At 39.1% G+C, this 24958-nt stretch overlaps 2 protein-coding genes across 2 annotated transcripts; one reads left to right on the top strand and one right to left on the bottom strand.

Annotated features, from left to right (window-relative positions):
* Window positions 1–8840: 8840 nt before the first annotated feature.
* Window positions 8841–19406, bottom strand: slc34a2a (solute carrier family 34 member 2a). Its single transcript, XM_069530817.1, has 13 exons — window positions 18881–19406; window positions 17647–17704; window positions 17414–17524; window positions 16206–16334; window positions 15816–15959; window positions 15603–15714; window positions 14765–14957; window positions 14023–14118; window positions 13664–13784; window positions 12800–12967; window positions 12570–12686; window positions 12347–12471; window positions 8841–11911 (listed from the first exon to the last, which is right to left on the bottom strand). Exons 1-13 carry the CDS (start codon window positions 18902–18904, stop codon window positions 11345–11347), a joined length of 1965 nt encoding a protein of 654 aa, XP_069386918.1. The 5' UTR covers window positions 18905–19406; the 3' UTR covers window positions 8841–11344.
* A 2353-nt stretch (window positions 19407–21759) lies between these two features.
* On the top strand, window positions 21760–24397 carry LOC138411112 (OCIA domain-containing protein 1). Its single transcript, XM_069529853.1, has 8 exons — window positions 21760–21949; window positions 22131–22215; window positions 22608–22661; window positions 22762–22809; window positions 23403–23532; window positions 23613–23785; window positions 23936–24103; window positions 24224–24397. The coding sequence occupies exons 1-8, from the start codon at window positions 21896–21898 to the stop codon at window positions 24259–24261; spliced, it is 750 nt and encodes a 249-aa protein (XP_069385954.1). The 5' UTR covers window positions 21760–21895; the 3' UTR covers window positions 24262–24397.
* The last annotated feature ends 561 nt before the right edge of the window (window positions 24398–24958 follow it).

The raw sequence follows: 24958 nt of genomic DNA, 5'->3' as shown, positions 1-24958 counted from the left end.
GCAGAGTTATTCACTCTAAGGTGAATATGGGTTAGGGTTGCCATTAGGGTTAGGGTTGTGATTAGGGTTAGGGTTAGGGTTGCCATTAGGGTTAGGGTTAGGGTTGCCATTAGGGTTAGGGTTAGGGTTGCCATTAGGGTTAGGGTTAGGGAGGAGTACCCATTGGAGGTCAAGATATTCTCCAATAACTTTTTTTCTGTAGTTCATAGAGACTTGGAAGTTGGTTCCATCTCCACTAATGTGGCTATGCCCGATCCATTGGGACCATCCCCGAGCTTCTACGACCTTTGGAAGGGTTAGTGTTAGGGTTGTGATTAGTGTTACATTTTTGGGTTGTGATTAGGGTTAGGGTTAGGAATGAAAACCTATAGGAGTTCAAGATATTCTTCAATAACTTTTTTTCTGAAGGTCATAGAGACTTGGAAGTTGGTTCCATCTCCACTAATGTGGCTAAGCCCGATCCATTGGGACCATCCCCGAGCTTCTACGACCTTCGGAAATGGTGAAACCACCAAATCTAAAAAAAAAAGTACGAGATATTTTTGAATAACTTTTTTTCTGAAAGTCCTACAGATTTGGGCATTTCATGATTAGTAAAGGGTAGCGTGTCACACAACCACACCGAATTTAAGCATGTTTCGAGCAAGCAGCGCAGAGTTATTCACTCTAAGGTGAATATGGGTTAGGGTTGCCATTAGGGTTAGGGTTGTGATTAGGGTTAGGGTTAGGGTTGCCATTAGGGTTAGGGTTAGGGTTGCCATTAGGGTTAGGGTTAGGGAGGAGTACCCATTGGAGGTCAAGATATTCTCCAATAACTTTTTTCTGTAGGTCATAGAGACTTGGAAGTTGGTTCCATCTCCACTAATGTGGCTATGCCCGATCCATTGGTACCACCCCCAAGCTTCTACGACCTTTGGAAGGGTTAGTGTTAGGGTTGTGATTAGTGTTACATTTTTGGGTTGTGATTAGGGTTAGCGTTAGGAATGAAAACCTATAGGAGTTCAAGATATTCTTCAATAACTTTTTTTCTGAAGGTCATAGAGACTTGGAAGTTGGTTCCATCTCCACTAATGTGGCTAAGCCCGATCCATTGGGACCATCCCCGAGCTTCTACGACCTTCGGAAATGGTGAAACCACCAAATCTAAAAAAAAAAGTACGAGATATTTTTGAATAACTTTTTTTCTGAAAGTCCTATAGACTTGGGCATTTCATGATTAGTAAAGGGTAGCGTGTCACACAACCACACCGAATTTCAGCATGTTTCGAGCAAGCAGCGCAGAGTTATTCACTCTAAGGTGAATATGGGTTAGGGTTGCCATTAGGGTTAGGGTTGTGATTAGGGTTAGGGTTAGGGTTGCCATTAGGGTTAGGGTTAGGGTTGCCATTAGGGTTAGGGTTAGGGAGGAGTACCCATTGGAGGTCAAGATATTCTCCAATAACTTTTTTTCTGTAGGTCATAGAGACTTGGAAGTTGGTTCCATCTCCACTAATGTGGCTATGCCCGATCCATTGGTACCACCCCCAAGCTTCTACGACCTTTGGAAGGGTTAGTGTTAGGGTTGTGATTAGTGTTACATTTTTGGGTTGTGATTAGGGTTAGGGTTAGGAATGAAAACCTATAGGAGTTCAAGATATTCTTCAATAACTTTTTTTCTGAAGGTCATAGAGACTTGGAAGTTGGTTCCATCTCCACTAATGTGGCTAAGCCCGATCCATTGGGACCATCCCCGAGCTTCTACGACCTTCGGAAATGGTGAAACCACCAAATCTAAAAAAAAAAGTACGAGATATTTTTGAATAACTTTTTTTCTGAAAGTCCTACAGATTTGGGCATTTCATGATTAGTAAAGGGTAGCGTGTCACACAACCACACCGAATTTAAGCATGTTTCGAGCAAGCAGCGCAGAGTTATTCACTCTACGGTGAATATGGGTTAGGGTTGCCATTAGGGTTAGGGTTAGGGTTGCCATTAGGGTTAGGGTTAGGGTTGCCATTAGGGTTAGGGTTAGGGTTGCCATTAGGGTTAGGGTTAGGCAGGAGTACCCATTGGAGGTCAAGATATTCTCCAATAACTTTTTTTCTGTAGTTCATAGAGACTTGGAAGTTGGTTCCATCTCCACTAATGTGGCTAAGCCCGATCCATTGGGACCATCCCCGAGCTTCTACGACCTTCGGAAATGGTGAAACCACCAAATCTAAAAAAAAAAGTACGAGATATTTTTGAATAACTTTTTTTCTGAAAGTCCTACAGATTTGGGCATTTCATGATTAGTAAAGGGTAGCGTGTCACACAACCACACCGAATGTCAGCATGTTTCGAGCAAGCAGCGCAGAGTTATTCACTCTAAGGTGAATATGGGTTAGGGTTGCCATTAGGGTTAGGGTTGTGATTAGGGTTAGGGTTAGGGTTGCCATTAGGGTTAGGGTTAGGGAGGAGTACCCATTGGAGGTCAAGATATTCTCCAATAACTTTTTTTCTGTAGGTCATAGAGACTTGGAAGTTGGTTCCATCTCCACTAATGTGGCTATGCCCGATCCACTGGTACCACCCCCAAGCTTCTACGACCTTTGGAAGGGTTAGTGTTAGGGTTGTGATTAGGGTTAGGGTTAGGAATGAAAACCTATAGGAGTTCAAGATATTCTTCAATAACTTTTTTTCTGAAGGTCATAGAGACTTGGAAGTTGGTTCCATCTCCACTAATGTGGCTAAGCCCGATCCATTGGGACCATCCCCGAGCTTCTACGACCTTCGGAAATGGTGAAACCACCAAATCTAAAAAAAAAAGTACGAGATATTTTTGAATAACTTTTTTTCTGAAAGTCCTATAGACTTGGGCATTTCATGATTAGTAAAGGGTAGCGTGTCACACAACCACACCGAATTTCAGCATGTTTCGAGCAAGCAGCGCAGAGTTATTCACTCTAAGGTGAATATGGGTTAGGGTTGCCATTAGGGTTAGGGTTGTGATTAGGGTTAGGGTTAGGGTTGCCATTAGGGTTAGGGTTAGGGTTGCCATTAGGGTTAGGGTTAGGGAGGAGTACCCATTGGAGGTCAAGATATTCTCCAATAACTTTTTTTCTGTAGGTCATAGAGACTTGGAAGTTGGTTCCATCTCCACTAATGTGGCTATGCCCGATCCATTGGTACCACCCCCAAGCTTCTACGACCTTTGGAAGGGTTAGTGTTAGGGTTGTGATTAGTGTTACATTTTTGGGTTGTGATTAGGGTTAGGGTTAGGAATGAAAACCTATAGGAGTTCAAGATATTCTTCAATAACTTTTTTTCTGAAGGTCATAGAGACTTGGAAGTTGGTTCCATCTCCACTAATGTGGCTAAGCCCGATCCATTGGGACCATCCCCGAGCTTCTACGACCTTCGGAAATGGTGAAACCACCAAATCTAAAAAAAAAAGTACGAGATATTTTTGAATAACTTTTTTTCTGAAAGTCCTACAGATTTGGGCATTTCATGATTAGTAAAGGGTAGCGTGTCACACAACCACACCGAATTTAAGCATGTTTCGAGCAAGCAGCGCAGAGTTATTCACTCTAAGGTGAATATGGGTTAGGGTTGCCATTAGGGTTAGGGTTGTGATTAGGGTTAGGGTTAGGGTTGCCATTAGGGTTAGGGTTAGGGAGGAGTACCCATTGGAGGTCAAGATATTCTCCAATAACTTTTTTTCTGTAGGTCATAGAGACTTGGAAGTTGGTTCCATCTCCACTAATGTGGCTATGCCCGATCCATTGGTACCACCAAGCTTCTACGACCTTTGGAAGGGTTAGTGTTAGGGTTGTGATTAGTGTTACATTTTTGGGTTGTGATTAGGGTTAGGGTTAGGAATGAAAACCTATAGGAGTTCAAGATATTCTTCAATAACTTTTTTTCTGAAGGTCATAGAGACTTGGAAGTTGGTTCCATCTCCACTAATGTGGCTAAGCCCGATCCATTGGGACCATCCCCGAGCTTCTACGACCTTCGGAAATGGTGAAACCACCAAATCTAAAAAAAAAAGTACGAGATATTTTTGAATAACTTTTTTTCTGAAAGTCCTACAGATTTGGGCATTTCATGATTAGTAAAGGGTAGCGTGTCACACAACCACACCGAATTTCAGCATGTTTCGAGCAAGCAGCGCAGAGTTATTCACTCTAAGGTGATTATGGGTTAGGGTTGCCATTAGGGTTAGGGTTGTGATTAGGGTTAGGGTTAGGGTTGCCATTAGGGTTAGGGTTAGGGTTGCCATTAGGGTTAGGGTTAGGGAGGAGTACCCATTGGAGGTCAAGATATTCTCCAATAACTTTTTTTCTGTAGGTCATAGAGACTTGGAAGTTGGTTCCATCTCCACTAATGTGGCTATGCCCGATCCATTGGTACCACCCCCAAGCTTCTACGACCTTTGGAAGGGTTAGTGTTAGGGTTGTGATTAGTGTTACATTTTTGGGTTTTGATTAGGGTTAGGGTTAGGAATGAAAACCTATAGGAGTTCAAGATATTCTTCAATAACTTTTTTTCTGAAGGTCATAGAGACTTGGAAGTTGGTTCCATCTCCACTAATGTGGCTAAGCCCGTTCCATTGGGACCATCCCCGAGCTTCTACGACCTTCGGAAATGGTGAAACCACCAAATCTAAAAAAAAACTACGAGATATTTTTGAATAACTTTTTTTCTGAAAGTCCTACAGATTTGGGCATTTCATGATTAGTAAAGGGTAGCGTGTCACACAACCACACTGAATTTAAGCATGTTTCGAGCAAGCAGCGCAGAGTTATTCACTCTAAGGTGAATATGGGTTAGGGTTGCCATTAGGGTTAGGGTTGTGATTAGGGTTAGGGTTAGGGTTGCCATTAGGGTTAGGGTTAGGGTTGCCATTAGGGTTAGGGTTAGGGTTGCCATTAGGGTTAGGGTTAGGGAGGAGTACCCATTGGAGGTCAAGATATTCTCCAATAACTTTTTTTCTGTAGTTCATAGAGACTTGGAAGTTGGTTCCATCTCCACTAATGTGGCTAAGCCCGATCCATTGGGACCATCCCCGAGCTTCTACGACCTTCGGAAATGGTGAAACCACCAAATCTAAAAAAAAAAGTACGAGATATTTTTGAATAACTTTTTTTCTGAAAGTCCTACAGATTTGGGCATTTCATGATTAGTAAAGGGTAGCGTGTCACACAACCACACCGAATGTCAGCATGTTTCAAGCAAGCAGCGCAGAGTTATTCACTCTAAGGATAATATGGGTTAGGGTTGCCATTAGGGTTAGGGTTGTGATTAGGGTTAGGGTTAGGGTTGCCATTAGGGTTAGGGTTAGGGTTGCCATTAGGGTTAGGGTTAGGGAGGAGTACCCATTGGAGGTCAAGATATTCTCCAATAACTTTTTTCTGTAGGTCATAGAGACTTGGAAGTTGGTTCCATCTCCACTAATGTGGCTATGCCCGATCCATTGGTACCACCCCCAAGCTTCTACGACCTTTGGAAGGGTTAGTGTTAGGGTTGTGATTAGTGATACATTTTTGGGTTGTGATTAGGGTTAGGGTTAGGAATGAAAACCTATAGGAGTTCAAGATATTCTTCAATAACTTTTTTTCTGAAGGTTATAGAGACTTGGAAGTTGGTTCCATCTCCACTAATGTGGCTAAGCCCGATCCATTGGGACCATCCCCGAGCTTCTACGACCTTCGGAAATGGTGAAACCACCAAATCTAAAAAAAAAAGTACGAGATATTTTTGAATAACTTTTTTTCTGAAAGTCCTATAGATTTGGGCATTTCATGATTAGTAAAGGGTAGCGTGTCACACAACCACACCGAATTTCAGCATGTTTCGAGCAAGCAGCGCAGAGTTATTCACTCTAAGGTGAATATGGGTTAGGGTTGCCATTAGGGTTAGGGTTGTGATTAGGGTTAGGGTTAGGGTTGCCATTAGGGTTAGGGTTAGGGAGGAGTACCCATTGGAGGTCAAGATATTCTCCAATAACTTTTTTTCTGTAGTTCATAGAGACTTGGAAGTTGGTTCCATCTCCACTAATGTGGCTATGCCCGATCCATTGGTACCACCCCCAAGCTTCTACGACCTTTGGAAGGGTTAGTGTTAGGGTTGTGATTAGTGTTACATTTTTGGGTTGTGATTAGGGTTAGGGTTAGGAATGAAAACCTATAGGAGTTCAAGATATTCTTCAATAACTTTTTTTCTGAAGGTCATAGAGACTTGGAAGTTGGTTCCATCTCCACTAATGTGGCTAAGCCCGATCCATTGGGACCATCCCCGAGCTTCTACGACCTTCGGAAATGGTGAAACCACCAAATCTAAAAAAAAAAGTACGAGATATTTTTGAATAACTTTTTTTCTGAAAGTCCTACAGATTTGCGCATTTCGTGATTAGTAAAGGGTAGCGTGTCACACAACCACACCGAATGTCAGCATGTTTCGAGCAAGCAGCGCAGAGTTATTCACTCTAAGGTGAATATGGGTTAGGGTTGCCATTAGGGTTAGGGTTGTGATTAGGGTTAGGGTTAGGGTTGCCATTAGGGTTAGGGTTAGGGTTGCCATTAGGGTTAGGGTTAGGGAGGAGTACCCATTGGAGGTCAAGATATTCTCCAATAACTTTTTTTCTGTAGGTCATAGAGACTTGGAAGTTGGTTCCATCTCCACTAATGTGGCTATGCCCGATCCACTGGTACCACCCCCAAGCTTCTACGACCTTTGGAAGGGTTAGTGTTAGGGTTGTGATTAGTGTTACATTTTTGGGTTGTGATTAGGGTTAGGGTTAGGAATGAAAACCTATAGGAGTTCAAGATATTCTTCAATAACTTTTTTTCTGAAGGTCATAGAGACTTGGAAGTTGGTTCCATCTCCACTAATGTGGCTAAGCCCGATCCATTGGGACCATCCCCGAGCTTCTACGACCTTCGGAAATGGTGAAACCACCAAATCTAAAAAAAAAAGTACGAGATATTTTTGAATAACTTTTTTTCTGAAAGTCCTATAGATTTGGGCATTTCATGATTAGTAAAGGGCAGCGTGTCACACAACCACACCGAATTTCAGCATGTTTCGAGCAAGCAGCGCAGAGTTATTCACTCTAAGGTGAATATGGGTTAGGGTTGCCATTAGGGTTAGGGTTGTGATTAGGGTTAGGGTTAGGGTTGCCATTAGGGTTAGGGTTAGGGAGGAGTACCCATTGGAGGTCAAGATATTCTCCAATAACTTTTTTTCTGAAGGTCATAGAGACTTGGAAGTTGGTTCCATCTCCACTAATGTGGCTAAGCCCGATCCATTGGGTCCATCCCCGAGCTTCTACGGCCTTCGGAAATGGTGAAACCACCAAATCTAAAAAAAAAAGTATGAGATATTTTTGAATAACTTTTTTTCTGAAAGGCCTATAGACTTGGGCATTTCATGATTAGTAAAGGGTCGCGTGCCACACAACCACACCGAATTTCAGCATGTTTCGAGCAAGCAGCGCAGAGTTATTCACTCTAAGGTGAATATGGGTTAGGGTTGCCATTAGGGTTAGGGTTGTGATTAGGGTTAGGGTTGTGGTTAGGGTTAGGGTTAGGGATGAAACCGCATTGGAGATCAAGATATTCTTGAATAACTTTTGTTCCGAAGGTCATAGAGACTTGGAAGTTGGTTCCATCTCCACTAATGTGACTATGCCCGATCCATTGGTACCATCCCCGAGCTAAAGGGGAGCCTGCCACAAAACCACACTGAATTTCAGTATGTTTTGAGCAAGCAGCACAGAGTTTTGATTAGGGTTAGGATTGCAATTAGGGTTAGGGTTAGGGTTGGGGTTAGAGTTAGTGTTGTGATTAGGTTTAGAGTTAGAGTTAGGGTTGGGGTTAGGGTCAGGGTTGTGACTATGATACAGGATGATAACCACACTGAGGTGGGCCTTTAGGATTAGGGGATTAGGGTTATAACTTGGGTTAGGTTTAGGATTAGGATGTTAGGATGTTGTTAAATATGGTTAGTGTTGTTACTGGGGTTAGGGTTGTAGGGTTAGGGTTGTAACTTGGGTTAGGGCTGTGATTAGGGTTAGGGTTGTTACTAGGGTTAGGTTAGCATTAGGGTTAGGGTTAGGCTTGTTACTAGGGTTATAATTAGGGTTAGGGTTGTTACTAGGGTTAGAATTAGGGTTAAGTGTGTAACTTGGGTTAGGGTTGTGACTAGAGTTATGATAAGCGGTGATAACCAATTTGAATTCGTGATATTTTTGAGTAACTTTTTTTGTGAATGATGTAGAGACGTGGACCTTTCATGATTATTAAAGGGGAGCCTGACACGCACTTCCAAATTTCAACACATTTTGAGCAAGCAGCGCCGAGTTCCTCACACTTAACTCTAATCCTTACCTTACTTAAGGTGGCGGGAGCAGCTCTGTCCTTCCCCCAGGATGCTCCGTGGTCCCAGTAACGCTGATGGGGATGGACTTGTCGCCTCCCTTATCGCACAGTGGTCCATCCTTCACTGGTTTCATTAAAATAACCCATTTTTGGTTGTGTGTGATTTTTTGTGTTTTCTAAATATTTAATTTTAATATATATATATATAGATATATGCACTAATGTGGACATTTCCAAAGCACTGCCTTGTTTGTCTCTGATACTTAAAATTCACAAATTGCAAAAGAACAGTCATCAAAAGAAAAACCTGTACTCTACACTCTCAACCCTGTTTCTTTCTTATATCATAACTGTTCTGTCCCACTATGTTTCAGATAACACTGATAAGAGAGCAGTAAATATTCTCCCATCGTACCTTTGACACAGGGTCAGCTACACATTTGTTTTTTGCTGTAGGGACATTAAAAACGATGAGTCTACATGTTTTTCACCAGATGAGTTAAAAAAGTAAATAATTAATCTTTTATTTTGAATTTCATATTATAGGAGAGCTATATACAAGCCAGATAAACATCAACAGTGAACAACTTTAAGAAGTCAGATGCACATACATCTAATTTCAAACTACATATTCTTCAAATAAAATTATCTGTCTCAATTATAAAATAAGTTTTACACCTTAAAACAATGTGTTAAGGATCGCAGTGTGTCTTATACACAGGAAATTATTAGTCATTTTCTTTTCTCTGTAAAAATACAAAACACAAATCCTGGTAAAAATGTTGACTTATGAAAACAAACTTTAGTCTGTGACATCAAACCTGCTCTGCAGGTAGGTGCAGATCTGATCATGACTACTTTACATCTACTGTAAATACTCATTGAAAGAGGCCATGACACCTTTACATTGAACAATTTCACTTTGATTTGCATGACTCTGCTCTTTCAGTAAGACAAGACATTAGATTTGCATATACACTTCATTTGTATTATATCATTTTTATTAGAATATGAAAAACATTAAGTGCATGTTTTTCATTTAGGCTGTGTAATTTTCGATGGATTTCAGCCTATAAGTAAGAAACATTACAGGATAAGTCTGGTAATATTTAAAAAATATTCCTGCTGTCCACAAATCCCATGAAAGTATGAAAACCAACAATGAATTAATTCTACTAAGTATTGACTGTGCAGCCAAATCCAGATTAATCCTACCTGCACTCTCAAAAATAAATCATGGCATAATTTATTATAAGAAATATAACTTTATTTAATTAGTAATCTAACCCTAACCCTTAAAAGTTATTTAGTTAAATTTCTTTGAATTCAATTAAATAAACTCAAATTTATAAATATTATTTAAATATGTGTTGCTTTGGAAGTGGAATTGTTGAGGAGCGGATCTGACATCAGAATCCTCTCTGCCATCTTGTCTCTGCATATGCCAACATCAACTGTTGCGTCTGAAAGGTTACATCTGACTTCATCATGCTGAATCTGCCCGATGGCAGTGTTTCCCAGAAATGTAATAATTTGTGGAGGCTCACCACAGAACCAACAATGACAGACAATGATTAATTAACTTATTTATTTTCTTTTTTACAATTTAAGATTGACATAATATAACTTAAATTGTTTATACGTTTTTCCTCCCTCTAGTCAAAGGTTAAGGGCAGAGGGTGCTGCACCTTGTTGAGCCCTATGAGACAAATTGCAATTTGTAAATATGGGCTATACAAATAAAATAAGTTTTTATTTGATTCTTGGTCCATTATGATCCCTGACATGAGTGGGATTGAATTCCATGTTTGCTTTTTACTCAAGTTGGATGTCCATGGTGAAATTGCTAATATGCACCAAGTGATGACAAAAACATGTGAAACACTTGATGTTGATCATATTATATAACTTGGAATACACAACAGTCAGTGCTTGTACCTGCTGAATCCAGAGTCTCTGAACTTGTTCATGTTTCGGTCTGGATCCAAAGCGGTGCACAGACCAATCAGTTGACATTTCCAAATGTGAATTAATCCGCAGATGAAAAAAGCCCCAGACAAATACACCATTTGTCTCTGTGCTTGCTAATAACTAAAGTGCCCAGCAACTTTAGAACATTCTTATAGGTTTTTTAAATAAAATAAAAGTATTGGAGTGCTGCTGCTAATATTTACATTTTCAGCAGGAGTCAATTGGTTTGAGGCCATAGACCAAGACAGAGTATTACACATATATGTCTGTGGTCTTTCAGGGATATAGAAAGTCTGCATGTAGTGGTAGCGGTTGTAAATCCTCAACCCCAGTGAGCAGCATTTGACTTCATCTCCGAGTCTTTGCTGAACATAATCCCTTCTCTCTCTCCAATGTGAGTGTCAAAATAAACATAAAAATAAATATATAGTATATCAAAAAAAAAATTCGGAAAACATTTGTCCAAAGAATAATGAAGGTCTAGGCACTCAAAGTGGTTTGAAAAATGTAAAAGGCCTTTATTTATATGGGCTTGACACTTATGCCTTCATGGTGTGATAAAGGCATAAGCTGGAGCACCTGGACCTGGATTCTTCACGCCATTATTGTTTGGAAACAAGTTTTCCAAAAACTTTTTTTTGACACATATTCCCTTCCATGAGCACCAGCAGTTTGAGGGACACCAGTAGCGCTCCTGCCACCTCTTTCTTTTAAATATATATTATATTGCCAGTTTACCCATTAAAGGCCATTTCAGATAATATATTTGGAAGACCAACATTTTCCTGCATGTACTGTGTGGACTTTCTTTGCCTGACAGTTAGAAGTCCTTATACAACCATTTCTCGTCTTACACCCACTGATCTACTCAAAGTATACAACATGAATATTGCGAAAATTGTTCCTGAATGTTTTTGGTTCTTTTGCCTTGAGCAAAATGTTTCTTTACATCACACACACGCACACACACATACACACACACACAATCTAACACTAATTCAGTGTACTGTATATACAGTATAAAAACCTCACAGCCGCGTCATCTTCAAGATCTGCAGCTCTATCTTTATCTCATTTTCCACCTCTTTTTCTGCACTCATTGCAGGGTTATCGTACACCTCTGTGTGTGTCTTCTGATCTTCCTCCACACACTCTTTGTCTTTGTGTTCTGGGTCGTCAGCAGCTATTTGGCAGCATTTGCAGCAGCAGCAGCATTTGGCAATAAACACTCCAACCACTTTGTCCCAGGGAGCCAGGGAGTGGGCCCAGAGAGGGAGGAAATCCCAGGATTGCAGTATTGCAGGCAAACACCCAGGTTTCCGTTTCTGCACCACGTTGATCACTATGATGATGATCAACATGACAAGTATAGGTGCACCCACACCAACCAGTACCTTCCAGCCAGCCAGCGACAGGCTGAAGACAAAGAGTGGAAAAACGAAAAAGCAGCAGATGATGTAGACAGCTGCAAACCAGCGATAGGAGGCGGTGATGTTTCCCAGACCTTTAGCCAGACGGATGGGGATGCGGGTGAAGGGGATTGGATACCAGAGGATGATGCCAGAGATGTTGAACAGGAAGTGGACAAGGGCAATCTGAAGTGATCATAGGCAAACAACAGTCATTATTCTTCTCCACATAAAAACACCTCTTATCCACAAGAAGAAAAAAAAATACTTACATAGTATATGTGACTCACTACACCATCAGCAAAACTATATATTTATGGAAACTATTTCATGAAAGGGTTTGGTTATCCTTCATTCAAAGGATCTGTAATTTTATACTAATCGAGATTTAATTTGTCCTCACATGAAAGGAAATACAAGACATATGTCCAATCAGAAAAGTTCAAGTCCTCTTGAAGGTAAATATATTTTGAATTATATCTATACAATACAGACTATACTATACTTTTTTCCTTTACTGATCCCATATCCCTGCTAATTCAAAATACATTCTTATAAAAACTTTCAGAAAAGTCAATCTGGTAATTCTATATTCTATATGTGTTAATGTGAATTTCTGACCTGTAGAGCATTAGCCAGTGAGTCTCCAGGACTAGCCATGGCTGCCAGGATAGCTGTGGTGGTTGTACCAATATTTGAACCCAGGGACAGTGGGTATGCTCTCTCTATGCTGATGACACCAATACCTATTCAAAAGAATACACACACATTTACCAGAAAATGTATTACTTTGCATTTATTATTAGGGCCCGAGCAGCAACAGCTGATGGGGGACTTCACTCACCAACAAGTGGAGTAATTGCAGAGGTGAAGACTGAACTGCTCTGCACGATGAAGGTCATGCCAGCTCCGACGATAATGGCAATGTAACCAGTGATCCAACCAAATGGAAATGGGAAATCTGCATGTAAACAGAAAACATAAATGCAAACATCCACAAGATATTCATCCATTTACTTACCAGTGGGATTGCAATTTCTTGCACTTATATTAACAGTGTGCAGTGCTGCTCACCAGTGTTGAGGATGGTCTTGATGACTCCAGCCACCTGACCCTTCAACATGGAGTTTAGCAGTTTGACGATGAGGATCAGGCAGGAGCAGAGCACGAGCAGAGAGAGAGCCAGCAGGATCAGACCTACTGCCAGGTCAGAAAGATTCACATCCACGAAGATGTGTTTACCTGAAGTCGCACAGAAAATACACACACAATGCTGGGTTAAAAACAGCCCAATATAGGTAGTTTTCAACTAAACCGCTGGGTAACTATTGGACTAACCCATACTGGGTTAATCTTACACAGCAAGATGGTTTGTTTGTTCAACCCAGCAAGATGGGTCGAATATTCAACCCAAACACTGATTCATATCAACTACAATGCTGGGTTAATTCTACCACATGACTTGGTTGAGTATTCTATCCAAATGTTGGTTCATATTAACTGGAATGTTGGATTACCCCCTAAATATTTTCAAATCTTTCAAATTATTTTAATAGACCCAATGTTCAGTCAACACTTTAATTACTTGGATATACTGACCTATTACAAATTCAAGATTTGTTAATGCAAATCATACATGTATGTACTAAATTACACTTTTAATAATAATAATTAGTTTTCCTCCAAATATCCATACCACAAATGGATTTTGATGAAGTTCACATGAAGCCAGAAATACTTCACAACATGTACAGTACAGTACAGCTGTATTATAAATACATGGTTACATGGCGTAGTTAGATGAACATTTCTTGTCAAGAGGCCATGTACTGTATTTAAGGTGAGTATATTAAACTTTTTTCAACCTAATGTACAGATCAACCTTTTTCAAATCAGTGTGGTAAAAAAACAATGCAGTTAAAAGTAGTGTTGTCTTACATTTCTGGACATTATATGTTTCAGAAATGTTCTTCAGTGTGAAGGTGTAGTTTCCATCATCCCAGCAGAGAGATGGAGAGGTGCAGTTCTCTGGACCAGGAACTGTAACGTTCATTAATGTCTGAAACACAGTTTGACGATAAACATTTGAATCTTAATGGTTTCGAATATTTTTAGTTTTATAGCTGACATGTTTCAGTCTTATTTTTATATGTGACGACAATAGATATAATAGCTGAGACGTGACAGAGCTGTGGATGTTTCAATAAGCAAAAACTTTGAACCAATACACATACACACAGTCAAATATATGCAAACACAAATAAAAACTTTGCAATAAAATTATATTTTGGTTTTACCGTGTTTGTGAAGGTTTGGCACCATCTTTTGATAAGACTCTTATTCCTGGCTAACGGGTCTCCAGTGGCAATCCCAGTGAGGACAGACTCATCCAACTATGTCAAAGTGAAAGAGAAGGGTCATGAAGTGATATACACTATCTTATAGTCTCTCTATACACTGGTGATTTCTTTAATTGAGTAAAAACAACACATTTCTAATGATGCAAATGCTCATATTCAGTTTCTAGTTCGACCAATGTATCAGTCATTTTGAGCTACTGTGTTAATTCAGATGTAGAAAACACTAAAAATCTGAATAACTTCTGAATCTACATGACTATTACAATATGTTCACCATCAGTGAAGCAAAATATGCCTTATAGCACAAAATTGCATGAAACAGTTCTTTTTGTAATCAAAACTTGTTGTCATCTTTTGTTAAAGCTCAGTTACTACATAGTTTGTATTCAAGTAAAAACTTACTGATCTGATCTGACTTAACAAACTGAGACTCCTCACAACAACATTACTGTTCTTTTGTAATTAAAATGGAAAGTGTTGATATCCAATGTCTTTCAGATATTTAAAAAAAAAAAAAAAGAATTAGTTCAAGTTACAGTGGAGTTTTCTTACATTCAGTGTTTCTCACATAAAAGTTCCACAACGCTTCCTTGGTGGCGTTTGTTGACTTTATGACATTATTGTTCTTCAGACATGAACCATAACTATTTACAGACACCATCACAGAATTAGACTTTACCACTATGATTGACTCGGTGAGGGGATCAGTGATCACATTCAACAGCTCTGGGGCCTCTCCGCTCTGGATGTTGAAGGAGTCGATGATGAGCTCAGTGACCACGTACAAATAACCAGTGGCTACCTCCAGAGGCAGCAGCACCAGCACGGACAGCCAGTTGAAGAAGTCGTGCACTGTGGCCCCTGCAAAAGCCCTGAAATGTAAAGTGAAATTAATTGTGGTCATTATTGATAGGAGCTTTATTACATTGCTGTCCAGGGAATGTCATTTTAAAAGTAAGTAAGTAAGCAAACATTTATAACTTTTAAGGTAGTAAAGCAAGCTCTCTACCAATTTTGTGATTTTGTAATATTTCAGGTCAACTTGAGAATAATAAATTATTGATTATTTAGACAATAGTAGTTTTTAAATGAATGGGATTTTGTAGATCAAATATTTAAGACATCAATGGGTTGTAATGAAATCAATTTAAATCAAGTTTTTGTCAAAACCTGTTGTATATTGTACGTGATTTTAAAACGATATACTGTAGTAATCTATTTATTATTTATTTATTTGGGGTGGGGGGTTGAGTAACACCTTTATGGCTCTACTTTATCAAAAGGCCAATGAATATTTATCTGATTGCTGCAACTATAAAATTTGGTTTATTGGGGCAAGACTCTGTTGTAAAGTATAAACAAGTAGCATTTCCTCCTATTAGCTCTGCAAATTCTTGTAATTCATCAGAATGCAATGTTCTTTGTACTCTTTTTTCAGGGGGGGGGGGGGGGACTCTTGAACTCCAAGTGAAAGTTGTAAGAGGAAGCAAATTATCCATGAAACACAAAATGATTACCTCCGAAATGTGCTGCGTTCACCAGCCTGCGTCATTGCTACTAGTGTGTTGGTGACAGAGGTCCCAATGTTGGTGCCCATGATGATAGGAACGGCCAGTTGGACTGTTAACACTGCCAAAGCACACCTCCATCATCATCATCATCATCATCATCATCATAATTCATATTGTATGTTTTCTGTGCATGGATGAGTATCTGTGCTTCATACTCACGTCCAGAGGAGACCATGCTGACAACTATAGAGGAGGAAGTTGACGAGCTCTGCACCAGAAGAGTGACCAGAACGCCAATGACCAGACCAGCCAGCGGGTTGGCCAAAACTGAGTTTTCCTGGAAGATGTCACCTGCTGCTTTACCTGATAAGATGGAAACATCAGCATACAGTATAGTTTTTCCTTCATAGCATGCTATGCAAGGGAGAGTGATGTGATAGAAAACAAATCATGGTTTACCACTGATTCCTTAAATGTTCTAGTTGGAATAGTCAACGAGGAAACCCTGTATTTTTAGCTCTGCTTGTTTTATTGTTTAAGTCAGAATGTCTAGTGTGTCTAAAGGCATTTTGCTTCGTGACACCTACACATGAGTGAGGATGTGCTTACCTCCAACCAGCTGAAAAGCTGAGCTGAGGATGTCGAGGGAGCAGATGAACATGTAGAGGAATCCCAGCAGCAGGACCAACTTCGCCACTGACACCAGCACTCTCATCACCTTCCCTCTCGAATCCAGAGCTGACACAGTAATTAAATGGGATTAAACGCAGATTTAAAAAAAAAAAAATTTGTTTCACATTTTTCCGATGAGGTCGGGCAGACATTTTCTCTTGCAGGAAAACTGTAGGTACAATAAATGCCACTAACAACGGCCCTTTGTATTTAAATGTATCAATATATCATGTCAATGGCTGCATTCCTTGTTAATATTTCAAATTAAAAATGTGTTGTGTGTAAAAATGTCTGCTTCAGTCCACAGAGGGAATGTGGGAAAAGAAAAGGGGACACCCGGACACTCAGGGAATATTTTCCAAGTCTTAATTATAATATAAAAAGAATAAAGTATTTTATCATAAATAGGATCTACCAACTCCTCAGTAAGAAATATTGCTATTATTGATTAGCTTCTCTTGCAGTAAACTGCAGTGACAGTATAACTTTTAGAGTTATTGCCTCCCCTTGCCTTTACAGGGTGTTGGCACAAACTCTAAATTACATGTATTATTTTTTATGACCTCTGTGCTTTCCAAGTAAGCACATCAAAGACACTGATTATACTGATTTATGGTTCTTCAAATGAGATAATAATAAGGGTTAGGGTTAGAACATTTGACCCTTGTTTTATTGCACTGAATCATACATTATTAGAGTGAGTTTCTGTTACTGACATCAACAGGAAAAAAAAACTAATGTCAGAATTAAAAATATAATACTACAAAGTAATTTAACATTGATCTGGAATAGTTTAGAGGAACAGAAGAATCAAAACTTCATCTCTCAAAACATGAAACTTTGTGGTTTTCAGTTTTTTATGTTTTCATTTCACTTAATGTCTTTGATAATAACTTCTCAGTTGCAATCTTTCTTTTACACCCACTTTTAACTACACAAAAATATTGGACTTGCCAACTCATCTGTGATTGTGAAACTATGTCATATTTGACACTTCATCATATCTACATGCTCCTAAACTACATGTAAATTATCAGTATTACTCACTCTCTGTGTATATCTAATCAGGACACATGTGTTCCTTTAAAATACAAAGATAAGACAACAATAATAATTTGTTACACAAGCAAATAACAAGTCTTCACCTGACCATGGGACCCCGGTGTCCTTCAGCTCCGGGAGGTCCCATGGGTCTGCGTCCTCTGACTCCTCCTCAACCAACGCCACAGTGGAATGTGCAGGACTCGCTTGGACCTCTAACACACACAAAATGCCAAAACAAAGTACACTTACTGCAATTTTTGCAAAGCTGTATACATAAACATGCAAAAATCACATATAAATGCAACAGAAGCATTTTATATGATATGAAAATCACCTTTGTTTTTATTTTCTTGGTCCTCATTGTGATCTTCCTTGTTTTCAGGAGCCATTTGCTAGAAAATAGGAAAGAAATGCTCAGAAAAAAAATTGTATTCATATTTTTTGTCAATATTAAAAGTCATGGATTAAAGTTTTTCAAAGAACTGTATGTAAGGGAATTTTTCATGATGTTTGTTAGATAATAGACTTCTCATTTTGTTAAATTCTCACAAAGCTGTCTAGTCAAACATGATATGAAAATTGCTTCAGACGACATTACATTAAATTTACTTTATTTTTTATTCGGTGACTTACTCAACTTAAATTAAAAGTATGACTTACCTAACTCTAACTCTATTCTTATTCTTACTCTGGGCACATGCTTTTTGTCACCAAACACAGAGAACAATCAGTTTCAGGTACCCACTGTATCAATAATACCAGGACCACCAAACAAACACAATCACACACACACACACACTCTCACACACACTATTACACTATTTCCCTCACATGCCACAGCATTGATCTGATCACATGGTGGAGCTGCAGGAAAATTCCATTCAAACATTCACACAACACTATGAAGCCATCAGTTAAATCTATTTTGAAAATATTTCAAATTTTATGTCCAGATATATCGAATCAAAAGTTTGTTATTTAGTTTTGATCAAATTATCGAATGTGTAAATGTACTACAACTTAATCATATTATTATATTTACATACAGTATTAATTTATATTTGATAATAAATCCTTCTTATTATAATCACTCATATAAGATAATATGTACTATTAAGTTTGTTCCATTTTCACCAAATAATTTCTATTGGGCATTCATTTTATATTTAAAGTAATAACTGTGAATGGTCAACAGGTAACAATATTCAAAGTTTTTCTATCATACCAACACTATTGTGACTTAACATACTTAATTACATCATAATAGCAACACTACAACTAATGAAAATCATGCACATTTTACTATCACATTCATTCAGTGAAGTCAAAACAATTACAATTTTTAAATTTTTAAGGTAATTTATAATTTGTAAAATGTGTTAATCATTCAGCTATTAATGATAATCTTAATGCCAGTAATAGTACAATTTCACATTTCATTAAGTTTCATTCATTACATTTCGTTTTTATTTTATTCAAACTGGAAGAAGGTAATTTGATTTTCCAGCAGTTTCCAGTAATGACAGTAGTTAATAATGCAGATTGATAGTAGCATCTCTCGTTCTCACCTGTGGCAGACGTAGTGAGTCCATGCTCCTTGTGTGGTGAGCTGATCTGGGCTGCAGCTTTAAAAAATGCTTCCTCCAGGCAGGTAGTGTGAAAGGTGGGAGTGGAGGGGTTGGGGGAGTTGGTGGGTGGGGGTCCAGTGGGGGCAGCGGTGCGAGGATTGTGCAGCCTCCATGTCGTAGATAAGCTGAAACTCACCTCTCTCAAACCTTGATCAGTCTTTCCTGACACTGCTGTAATCAATGCTATCGCAACCCAGCTCACAATGTTCCAGATAAGACTCAGGTTGGTTGTATCCTGCACCTGCACCTTTACACCTGCTGTTACCAACCTGTACACCTCACCTCAGCACTTCACTCATTCTGTCTAAGATTCATTTGTTCAATTATCAAACGTCCTCATTCATCTAGTAAAAAATAAAAACTCTTAGGCCTCCAAGTGATGATAGCTCCAGCCCGTGGACCCTGGGGTTAGTCATTGTAGAGGATTGTCAGTGAGGTTGGCTCCACTATAACACAGATCACATGTGGGTGGTGTGTGTGTGGGGGCGGGGCATACAGGAAGTGTGTCGTTCAGACTTCATGTATGTGTGTGTGTTCTATTTTGGGAGCACAGTGATGATTTTGATGAAGTCCATTGATCCTCTTGATACAGCCACCCATCGGTCAATATTTAAAAACAGGATGAAGTTCAGGCCTGAAGAGCTGATGATAGCAGAGAGACGTTTGAGGAGAGAAGTCGACCTGGGTCAAACTTATGCAGTTTCCATGGAAGCTTTGACGTGACAATATGAAGTGAGGCCAGAAGGGGAATCTCTCTCTCTCTCTCTCTCTCTCTCTCTCTCTCTCTCTCTCTCTCCCCTTGTCTGTTACTGTTCTCTTTTAGATCCCAAAACTAAAATTCCTTCACTTTTATCCTGAAAATTATCCTGAAAAGGGGGACAGATGGTGGCCTGCAAAGACCTTTAAAGTTTGGGTATTTATTGGTTTGGGTCTTTTGTTTGATTTTAAACTTAAAATGTTTTAATATATAGTTGTATTGCTTTTTCTTGTTCAATGGCAATAAAGGCTTTCTATTAAATTATACTCTAATCTAATCTAATCTAATCTAATCTAATCAAATCTATTCTATTCTATTCTATTCTATCATGTCCATGCTTCATTTCTTTATATAGGTTATACTCAGTTGCAATCTTTCTTTTACACCCACTTTCAACATATGCAGTCTAATACAGAAGCCTTGCAAAAAATGTACTTCATGGAGGTTTTTATCAACTATCAAATATGTATACTTTGTGCATACATTTTATATTCATGAGGGTGTATCAATGTAATGTGGCTTAATAATACAAACATTTTGCATTATAACACAACAGCATGCACTTAAAATGCAGAATAAATAACAACTAAGTGTATCTTTATTAATTGGTAAAAGTACAAATGAAATAGCATTGATTAATAAGTAAATAAATAAATAAATGTCAGGTCACTGGGTAAATTGTACCCATGCACTGCACCAGATTGGTACTTGAGTGACCCAGGTGTCCATTAGGTTTGCTCAGGTGTCCCCACTATGACCTCACCTGCCACCATTACTCATCCCAGGTGACCCTCTGCAGCCAAACTCACACAAGTGCCCGTCTGATATGACCCTGCAGCGATGGTGTGATCAGCTCAAATGCCACACTGACCTTCGCTGACCAAAAAGTCACTTTAAAGTGGAGGTGCTGTATAACACACGCCAGCACAAATGAGACAAATGATTTCTAGTCTGGTCTCTCCTGTCATGTTGTGAAGCTGAATGGATGATAACTGGGGCAACAAAGGGGAAAAATACCCCTCTATTTTTAGGTTTATCAATAAACGTCAGACTATTGATTTTGATCTTGTCCCTTCCTACCGAGAGCTAGTGGGGGGAAAAACTGATGTACTTTATTTACTTCGATACCTATGTACATTTTTAGCCTCAGTTTTTCTGAGTTTTGAGGACAAATAACATAGATTTTTTACTGTATGAAAGCACATGTAAGAAGCAGTCAAAGTCTTTATTGTCAGTGTGCAACAGTATCACCTAGGCACCATACATCGCTATTACAACATTACCGTCCTTTTCTTTTTGGCAAATCATGCAAACTTGCATTTTTCCTCCTGAGCATCACATGACTGGGAAACACTTCCAACTGATTTTGAGGTTCATCAAACCCATGGTGGACTGTTGTGTGCCTGATGTATGTGCTTTATGTATTCAAATAGATTAGTGTGGGCCACATATGATGTTTATCATCATCTGTTTTATATGCCATCAGTTTTAATTGGGCTTCTTTTCTCATTTATACTCTAGAATGAGCTTGGATGTTGCTGTGTGATTTTTCTTGTTTCATTTTTAACATCAATTTGTTTACATTGCATGTTACAATTGTAGCTGCTCCAGGTGGAGCTAGAGGCTTACTTTATGCACAGTTGAGTGGTTGAGTTCAGAGGATCACATGATAAACCTGGTGGGTTGTGAGGAGAAATGTGCAGTATTATGTAATTTAAAAACACTATAACTGCACTTTTAATTCAAGCAAAAACAGTTTAATAGAATATATATAGTGATAAATAGATGATATATACAGTCTATGATATAATGCAATGTAGTGTCATTATGCTGGAATGACTTGTCGTTATATGTATAACCGATAGAGGGCGTAGGTCGACTTTTCAGTACCTTGAACTTTCAAAATAAAAGATCCTATTTAAAACTCAGCGGCAGAACTTGTGTGCTCTGTTAGGTTTTAAAAACGTAATTTATGAAGAACTTGCTTATTCTTTATAGATGCTCGCTCACAAGTATAAATTATGACGACGACACTTTACCCCCTCATCTGACCTACACATGTCTTGTTTTCACTTCCGGGGTGTGTGTCGGTGTTAGCTGAGGGCAATGACATAGTGAAGGAGTCAGTGAGCAGAGTGCTGTAACACACTAGAGTTCTGTCACATGGTGTAAACATTAGCGCTCACACTGTGTCCAACATGTCGTCCACCACCTCGGGTTATTCAGAGGAGCAGCAGCGCAGAGGAGCGAAGGTAAACAACAACAGGATGCTAACGTGTTAGCTCAAGAGTTAGCTTCACTTTGGATGGTACTGACGGATGTTGTCTCCTGCTGTTCCAATCCCATTAGTTAGTCTGTGAGGTTGAGCCCATTGTCTATGAACTAATGAATTCAACATGAAGACTGATACATGTGGTGTGTGTTGATGTGCAGATGCCAGTGGGCATGGACTACATGCCCACAGAGGAGGAGAGGACGGTGTTCAGAGAGTGCAACAAGGAGAGCTTCTGGTACAGGTGTAAGTTCAGATCATGCACATACATGACAGATTGTTGTTTTAAAGTGAAAATGTACCTATTATTTAATCACCACTATGCCGAGGGAGGGAGTTTTGAGTCACTTTAGGAGTCTCAGGTGTAAACAGTGTTTCAGCCAAATCGAATACAATTGAAATAAATGTTGACCGAGTCTTCAGATGTAAAAAACATACAATACTTCTCCTGTGGTGTCATCCAAGTGACCGGAAGCCCTGATATTGAAATTCGACTCAAAACAGCTTAATTTACACCATGTTTTCAGCCTGAATGTCTGCTGTGAGCCATTCAATTTTGGGTGAACTATCCCTTTAATTTGACAAGGTGAAAACATGCTTATTTTACACCTGTATTCATCAACATGTTTCGTTCGCAGCGGTGCCTTTCTCTATGATCAGCATGGCTCTCACCCAAGCCCTGGTTGCCAGAGGTAATACTGTGCACAATGTGGAGTAATCAACCAAATATCAGTGAACAGATGTAAACATGTGTTGAGTTTTTAAGTTGACCCTATTCTGCTTTATTTGTAGGGATCGTGACTGCATCTCCAAGGTTTGGATCGCTACCCAAAGTGGCCTGTGAGTTCTTGAATGTTAAAATGGGAGAGAAACACACTCAGAAGCATTATATCATTGTGTCGACTAACTATAATAGCTACACCTCAGATAACTATCAAACAATGTAACCACACCACAAACTACAGTCTGCAGAATGACCTCAACACCTCTCTAAAACTGTTTCAAGAAAACTGGAAATAAACAATTTGACCTTATCATTTTTGGCCATGTCTTCTAGCCCTAGTCCACGTCCGTAGTCTGTGAAAATCCTTCAGATAAGTGATGCAATATCTGAACTCATTTTACCCATCTAGCTGTGTAGAATAAACTATCATGGCCTATACTTGTTTAGAATCATATACACATTACTTACAATATTTTTTTTCAGTTATAGCACCTGCTCATACTTACTCCTTTAAAATCAAATACTATTTTAAAGAGCAAAGGATTGTTCTTCATCCCTACTGAGATATTGAACTAATTTATACACACACATATATATATATATATATATATATATATATATATATATATATATATATATATGTAGAGAGAGAACATTTTCCATATTTGGAATTTCTAACATGGGTTGTCACTTCTTTGATTGTCTCCAGTTGCTGGCTTTTGTGGCTACCTGGGTGGGAAGATGTCGTACATGAGGACGTGCCAGGAGAAGTTCAAGAGGTTGGAGAACTCTCCTCTGGGAGAAGCTCTTAGATCGAAGACAGGGCTGCCTCAACAATAGTGAGTATCACACACTTGTTTGTATTACTGCATGTTTTGATCTGTTGAACTACCCCTTAACCATAATTATGTTCTCACAGTTCCAAGGGTCCCCAGTCAGAGCTGAGTGACCCAGACAACCAGTCATTTGACCCCATGTTCCAGCCAGCAGAATCCCCCAGCAAAATGCCCAGCAACAACAGAGATTATGAGTACGGCTTCAAACCAGAGCAACCCATGCAAATGGGCAAAGCAGACGACCGCAGCGCCTCAGGTACCACACAAAGCCACAGTATGAACTTTTCAAAAACAGCACATTAATGATCGTTGGACTCTTTATTTTTATATTTTGCACAAATCAAACCTTCCAACCATTTTGCTAATCAACATTACGTGTATGTTTCTCTATCCCTGTCCCCATCAGCTTCAGTCCAGTCATATGTTGACGACGAGGAGCCCAGGAGGAAATCGATTCTCTATGAGGACCTGAGGGTCAAAAACAGAGAGAACTACGAGGTGGCACTAACCCAGAAGGCTGAGACGCTGCTTAAAACAACACCTGAGAAGGAGCGAGAAAGACCCAAGACAGAGGGTAAGATGCTGCTGCGTAAATGTGTCAAACACCTGCTGGGTTAGGAAAAGTTGAGGGATTTATATTTAGGTGCATCTGTCGTCTTTAACTTTTTTAACTTTTTTCTCTCTTACCTTTCAGCGAAGAAAAACATCTACGGAGACTCCTGGGAGGAATGAGTCCTTATTTGAGCTGATGTGATTATACGACACCTCCCTCCAGTGAGACTGAGCCTCAGGGGACATGAAGCTGAATGAGTTTGGGATCAGTATGTCTTTGTGAGTGAATCAATTAAACCAAACTGCTTGAAGACTAGAACTGTCTGTCTGTGCTTTTGCATTGAGTTGAATAAAAAAAAAACAATATTGAAGCTACATTTTACAGCTGCATGCACTCAGTATAGTTTTTTAAAGCAAGTGATTTGTGACACTCAGCAAGTGATTGTATGTTGAATTTATTTTGTTTGTCGATAATATAAGCATTGATTCAGGGGAATGTATACCAACTAGATTAGTGGTTGAAAAGCTATAAACCAACAAAATATAAACAATTGACTTTTAAAGGGAAAAATGGATGGAAGCTCTTAAAACTTTAAAGTGAGTGTCTACATGACACAAATAGCTAAAACATTTGTTTGCTGACACCAAGATCGAGTGACACAAATTAGTGTTGACAAAATGTCCAAGAAAAACCACTGAAATATAGCAAAAACATTGCATCACAAAAATAATCATATTAATAAAAATTATATTAACAAAAATAAAAAACACTTGCCAATGACATCAGCAGGATGTAATCAGTTTTCAGCAGTTCACCCATATATTGTTACACCTCGTCCTCTATCACACCTGATAAAGATCTGGTAGGGTTGAAGCA

This window comes from Paralichthys olivaceus, chromosome 8 (genome assembly GCF_024713975.1).
Source record: "Paralichthys olivaceus isolate ysfri-2021 chromosome 8, ASM2471397v2, whole genome shotgun sequence".
Lineage (NCBI taxonomy): Eukaryota > Metazoa > Chordata > Actinopteri > Pleuronectiformes > Paralichthyidae > Paralichthys > Paralichthys olivaceus.
The sequence above is the reverse complement of the archived record's forward strand: the minus strand, read 5'-3'. Positions and strand labels throughout refer to the sequence as shown.

Excerpts from the sequence above, each read along its gene's own strand:
- LOC138411112 (XM_069529853.1), top strand. The coding sequence starts at position 21,896 with ATGTCGTCCACCACCTCGGGTTATTCAGAGGAGCAGCAGCGCAGAGGA. Across the intron at positions 22,216-22,607 it reads GGAGAGCTTCTGGTACAGGT|CGGTGCCTTTCTCTATGATC; the intron begins GTAAGTTCAGAT and ends TTTCGTTCGCAG. Across the intron at positions 24,104-24,223 it reads AGAAAGACCCAAGACAGAGG|CGAAGAAAAACATCTACGGA; the intron begins GTAAGATGCTGC and ends CTTACCTTTCAG.
- slc34a2a (XM_069530817.1), bottom strand. The coding sequence starts at position 18,904 with ATGGACTCACTACGTCTGCCACAG. Across the intron at positions 14,119-14,764 it reads TCACCGAGTCAATCATAGTG|TTGGATGAGTCTGTCCTCAC; the intron begins GTAAAGTCTAAT and ends ACTTTGACATAG. Across the intron at positions 11,912-12,346 it reads CACTGGCTAATGCTCTACAG|ATTGCCCTTGTCCACTTCCT; the intron begins GTCAGAAATTCA and ends TGATCACTTCAG.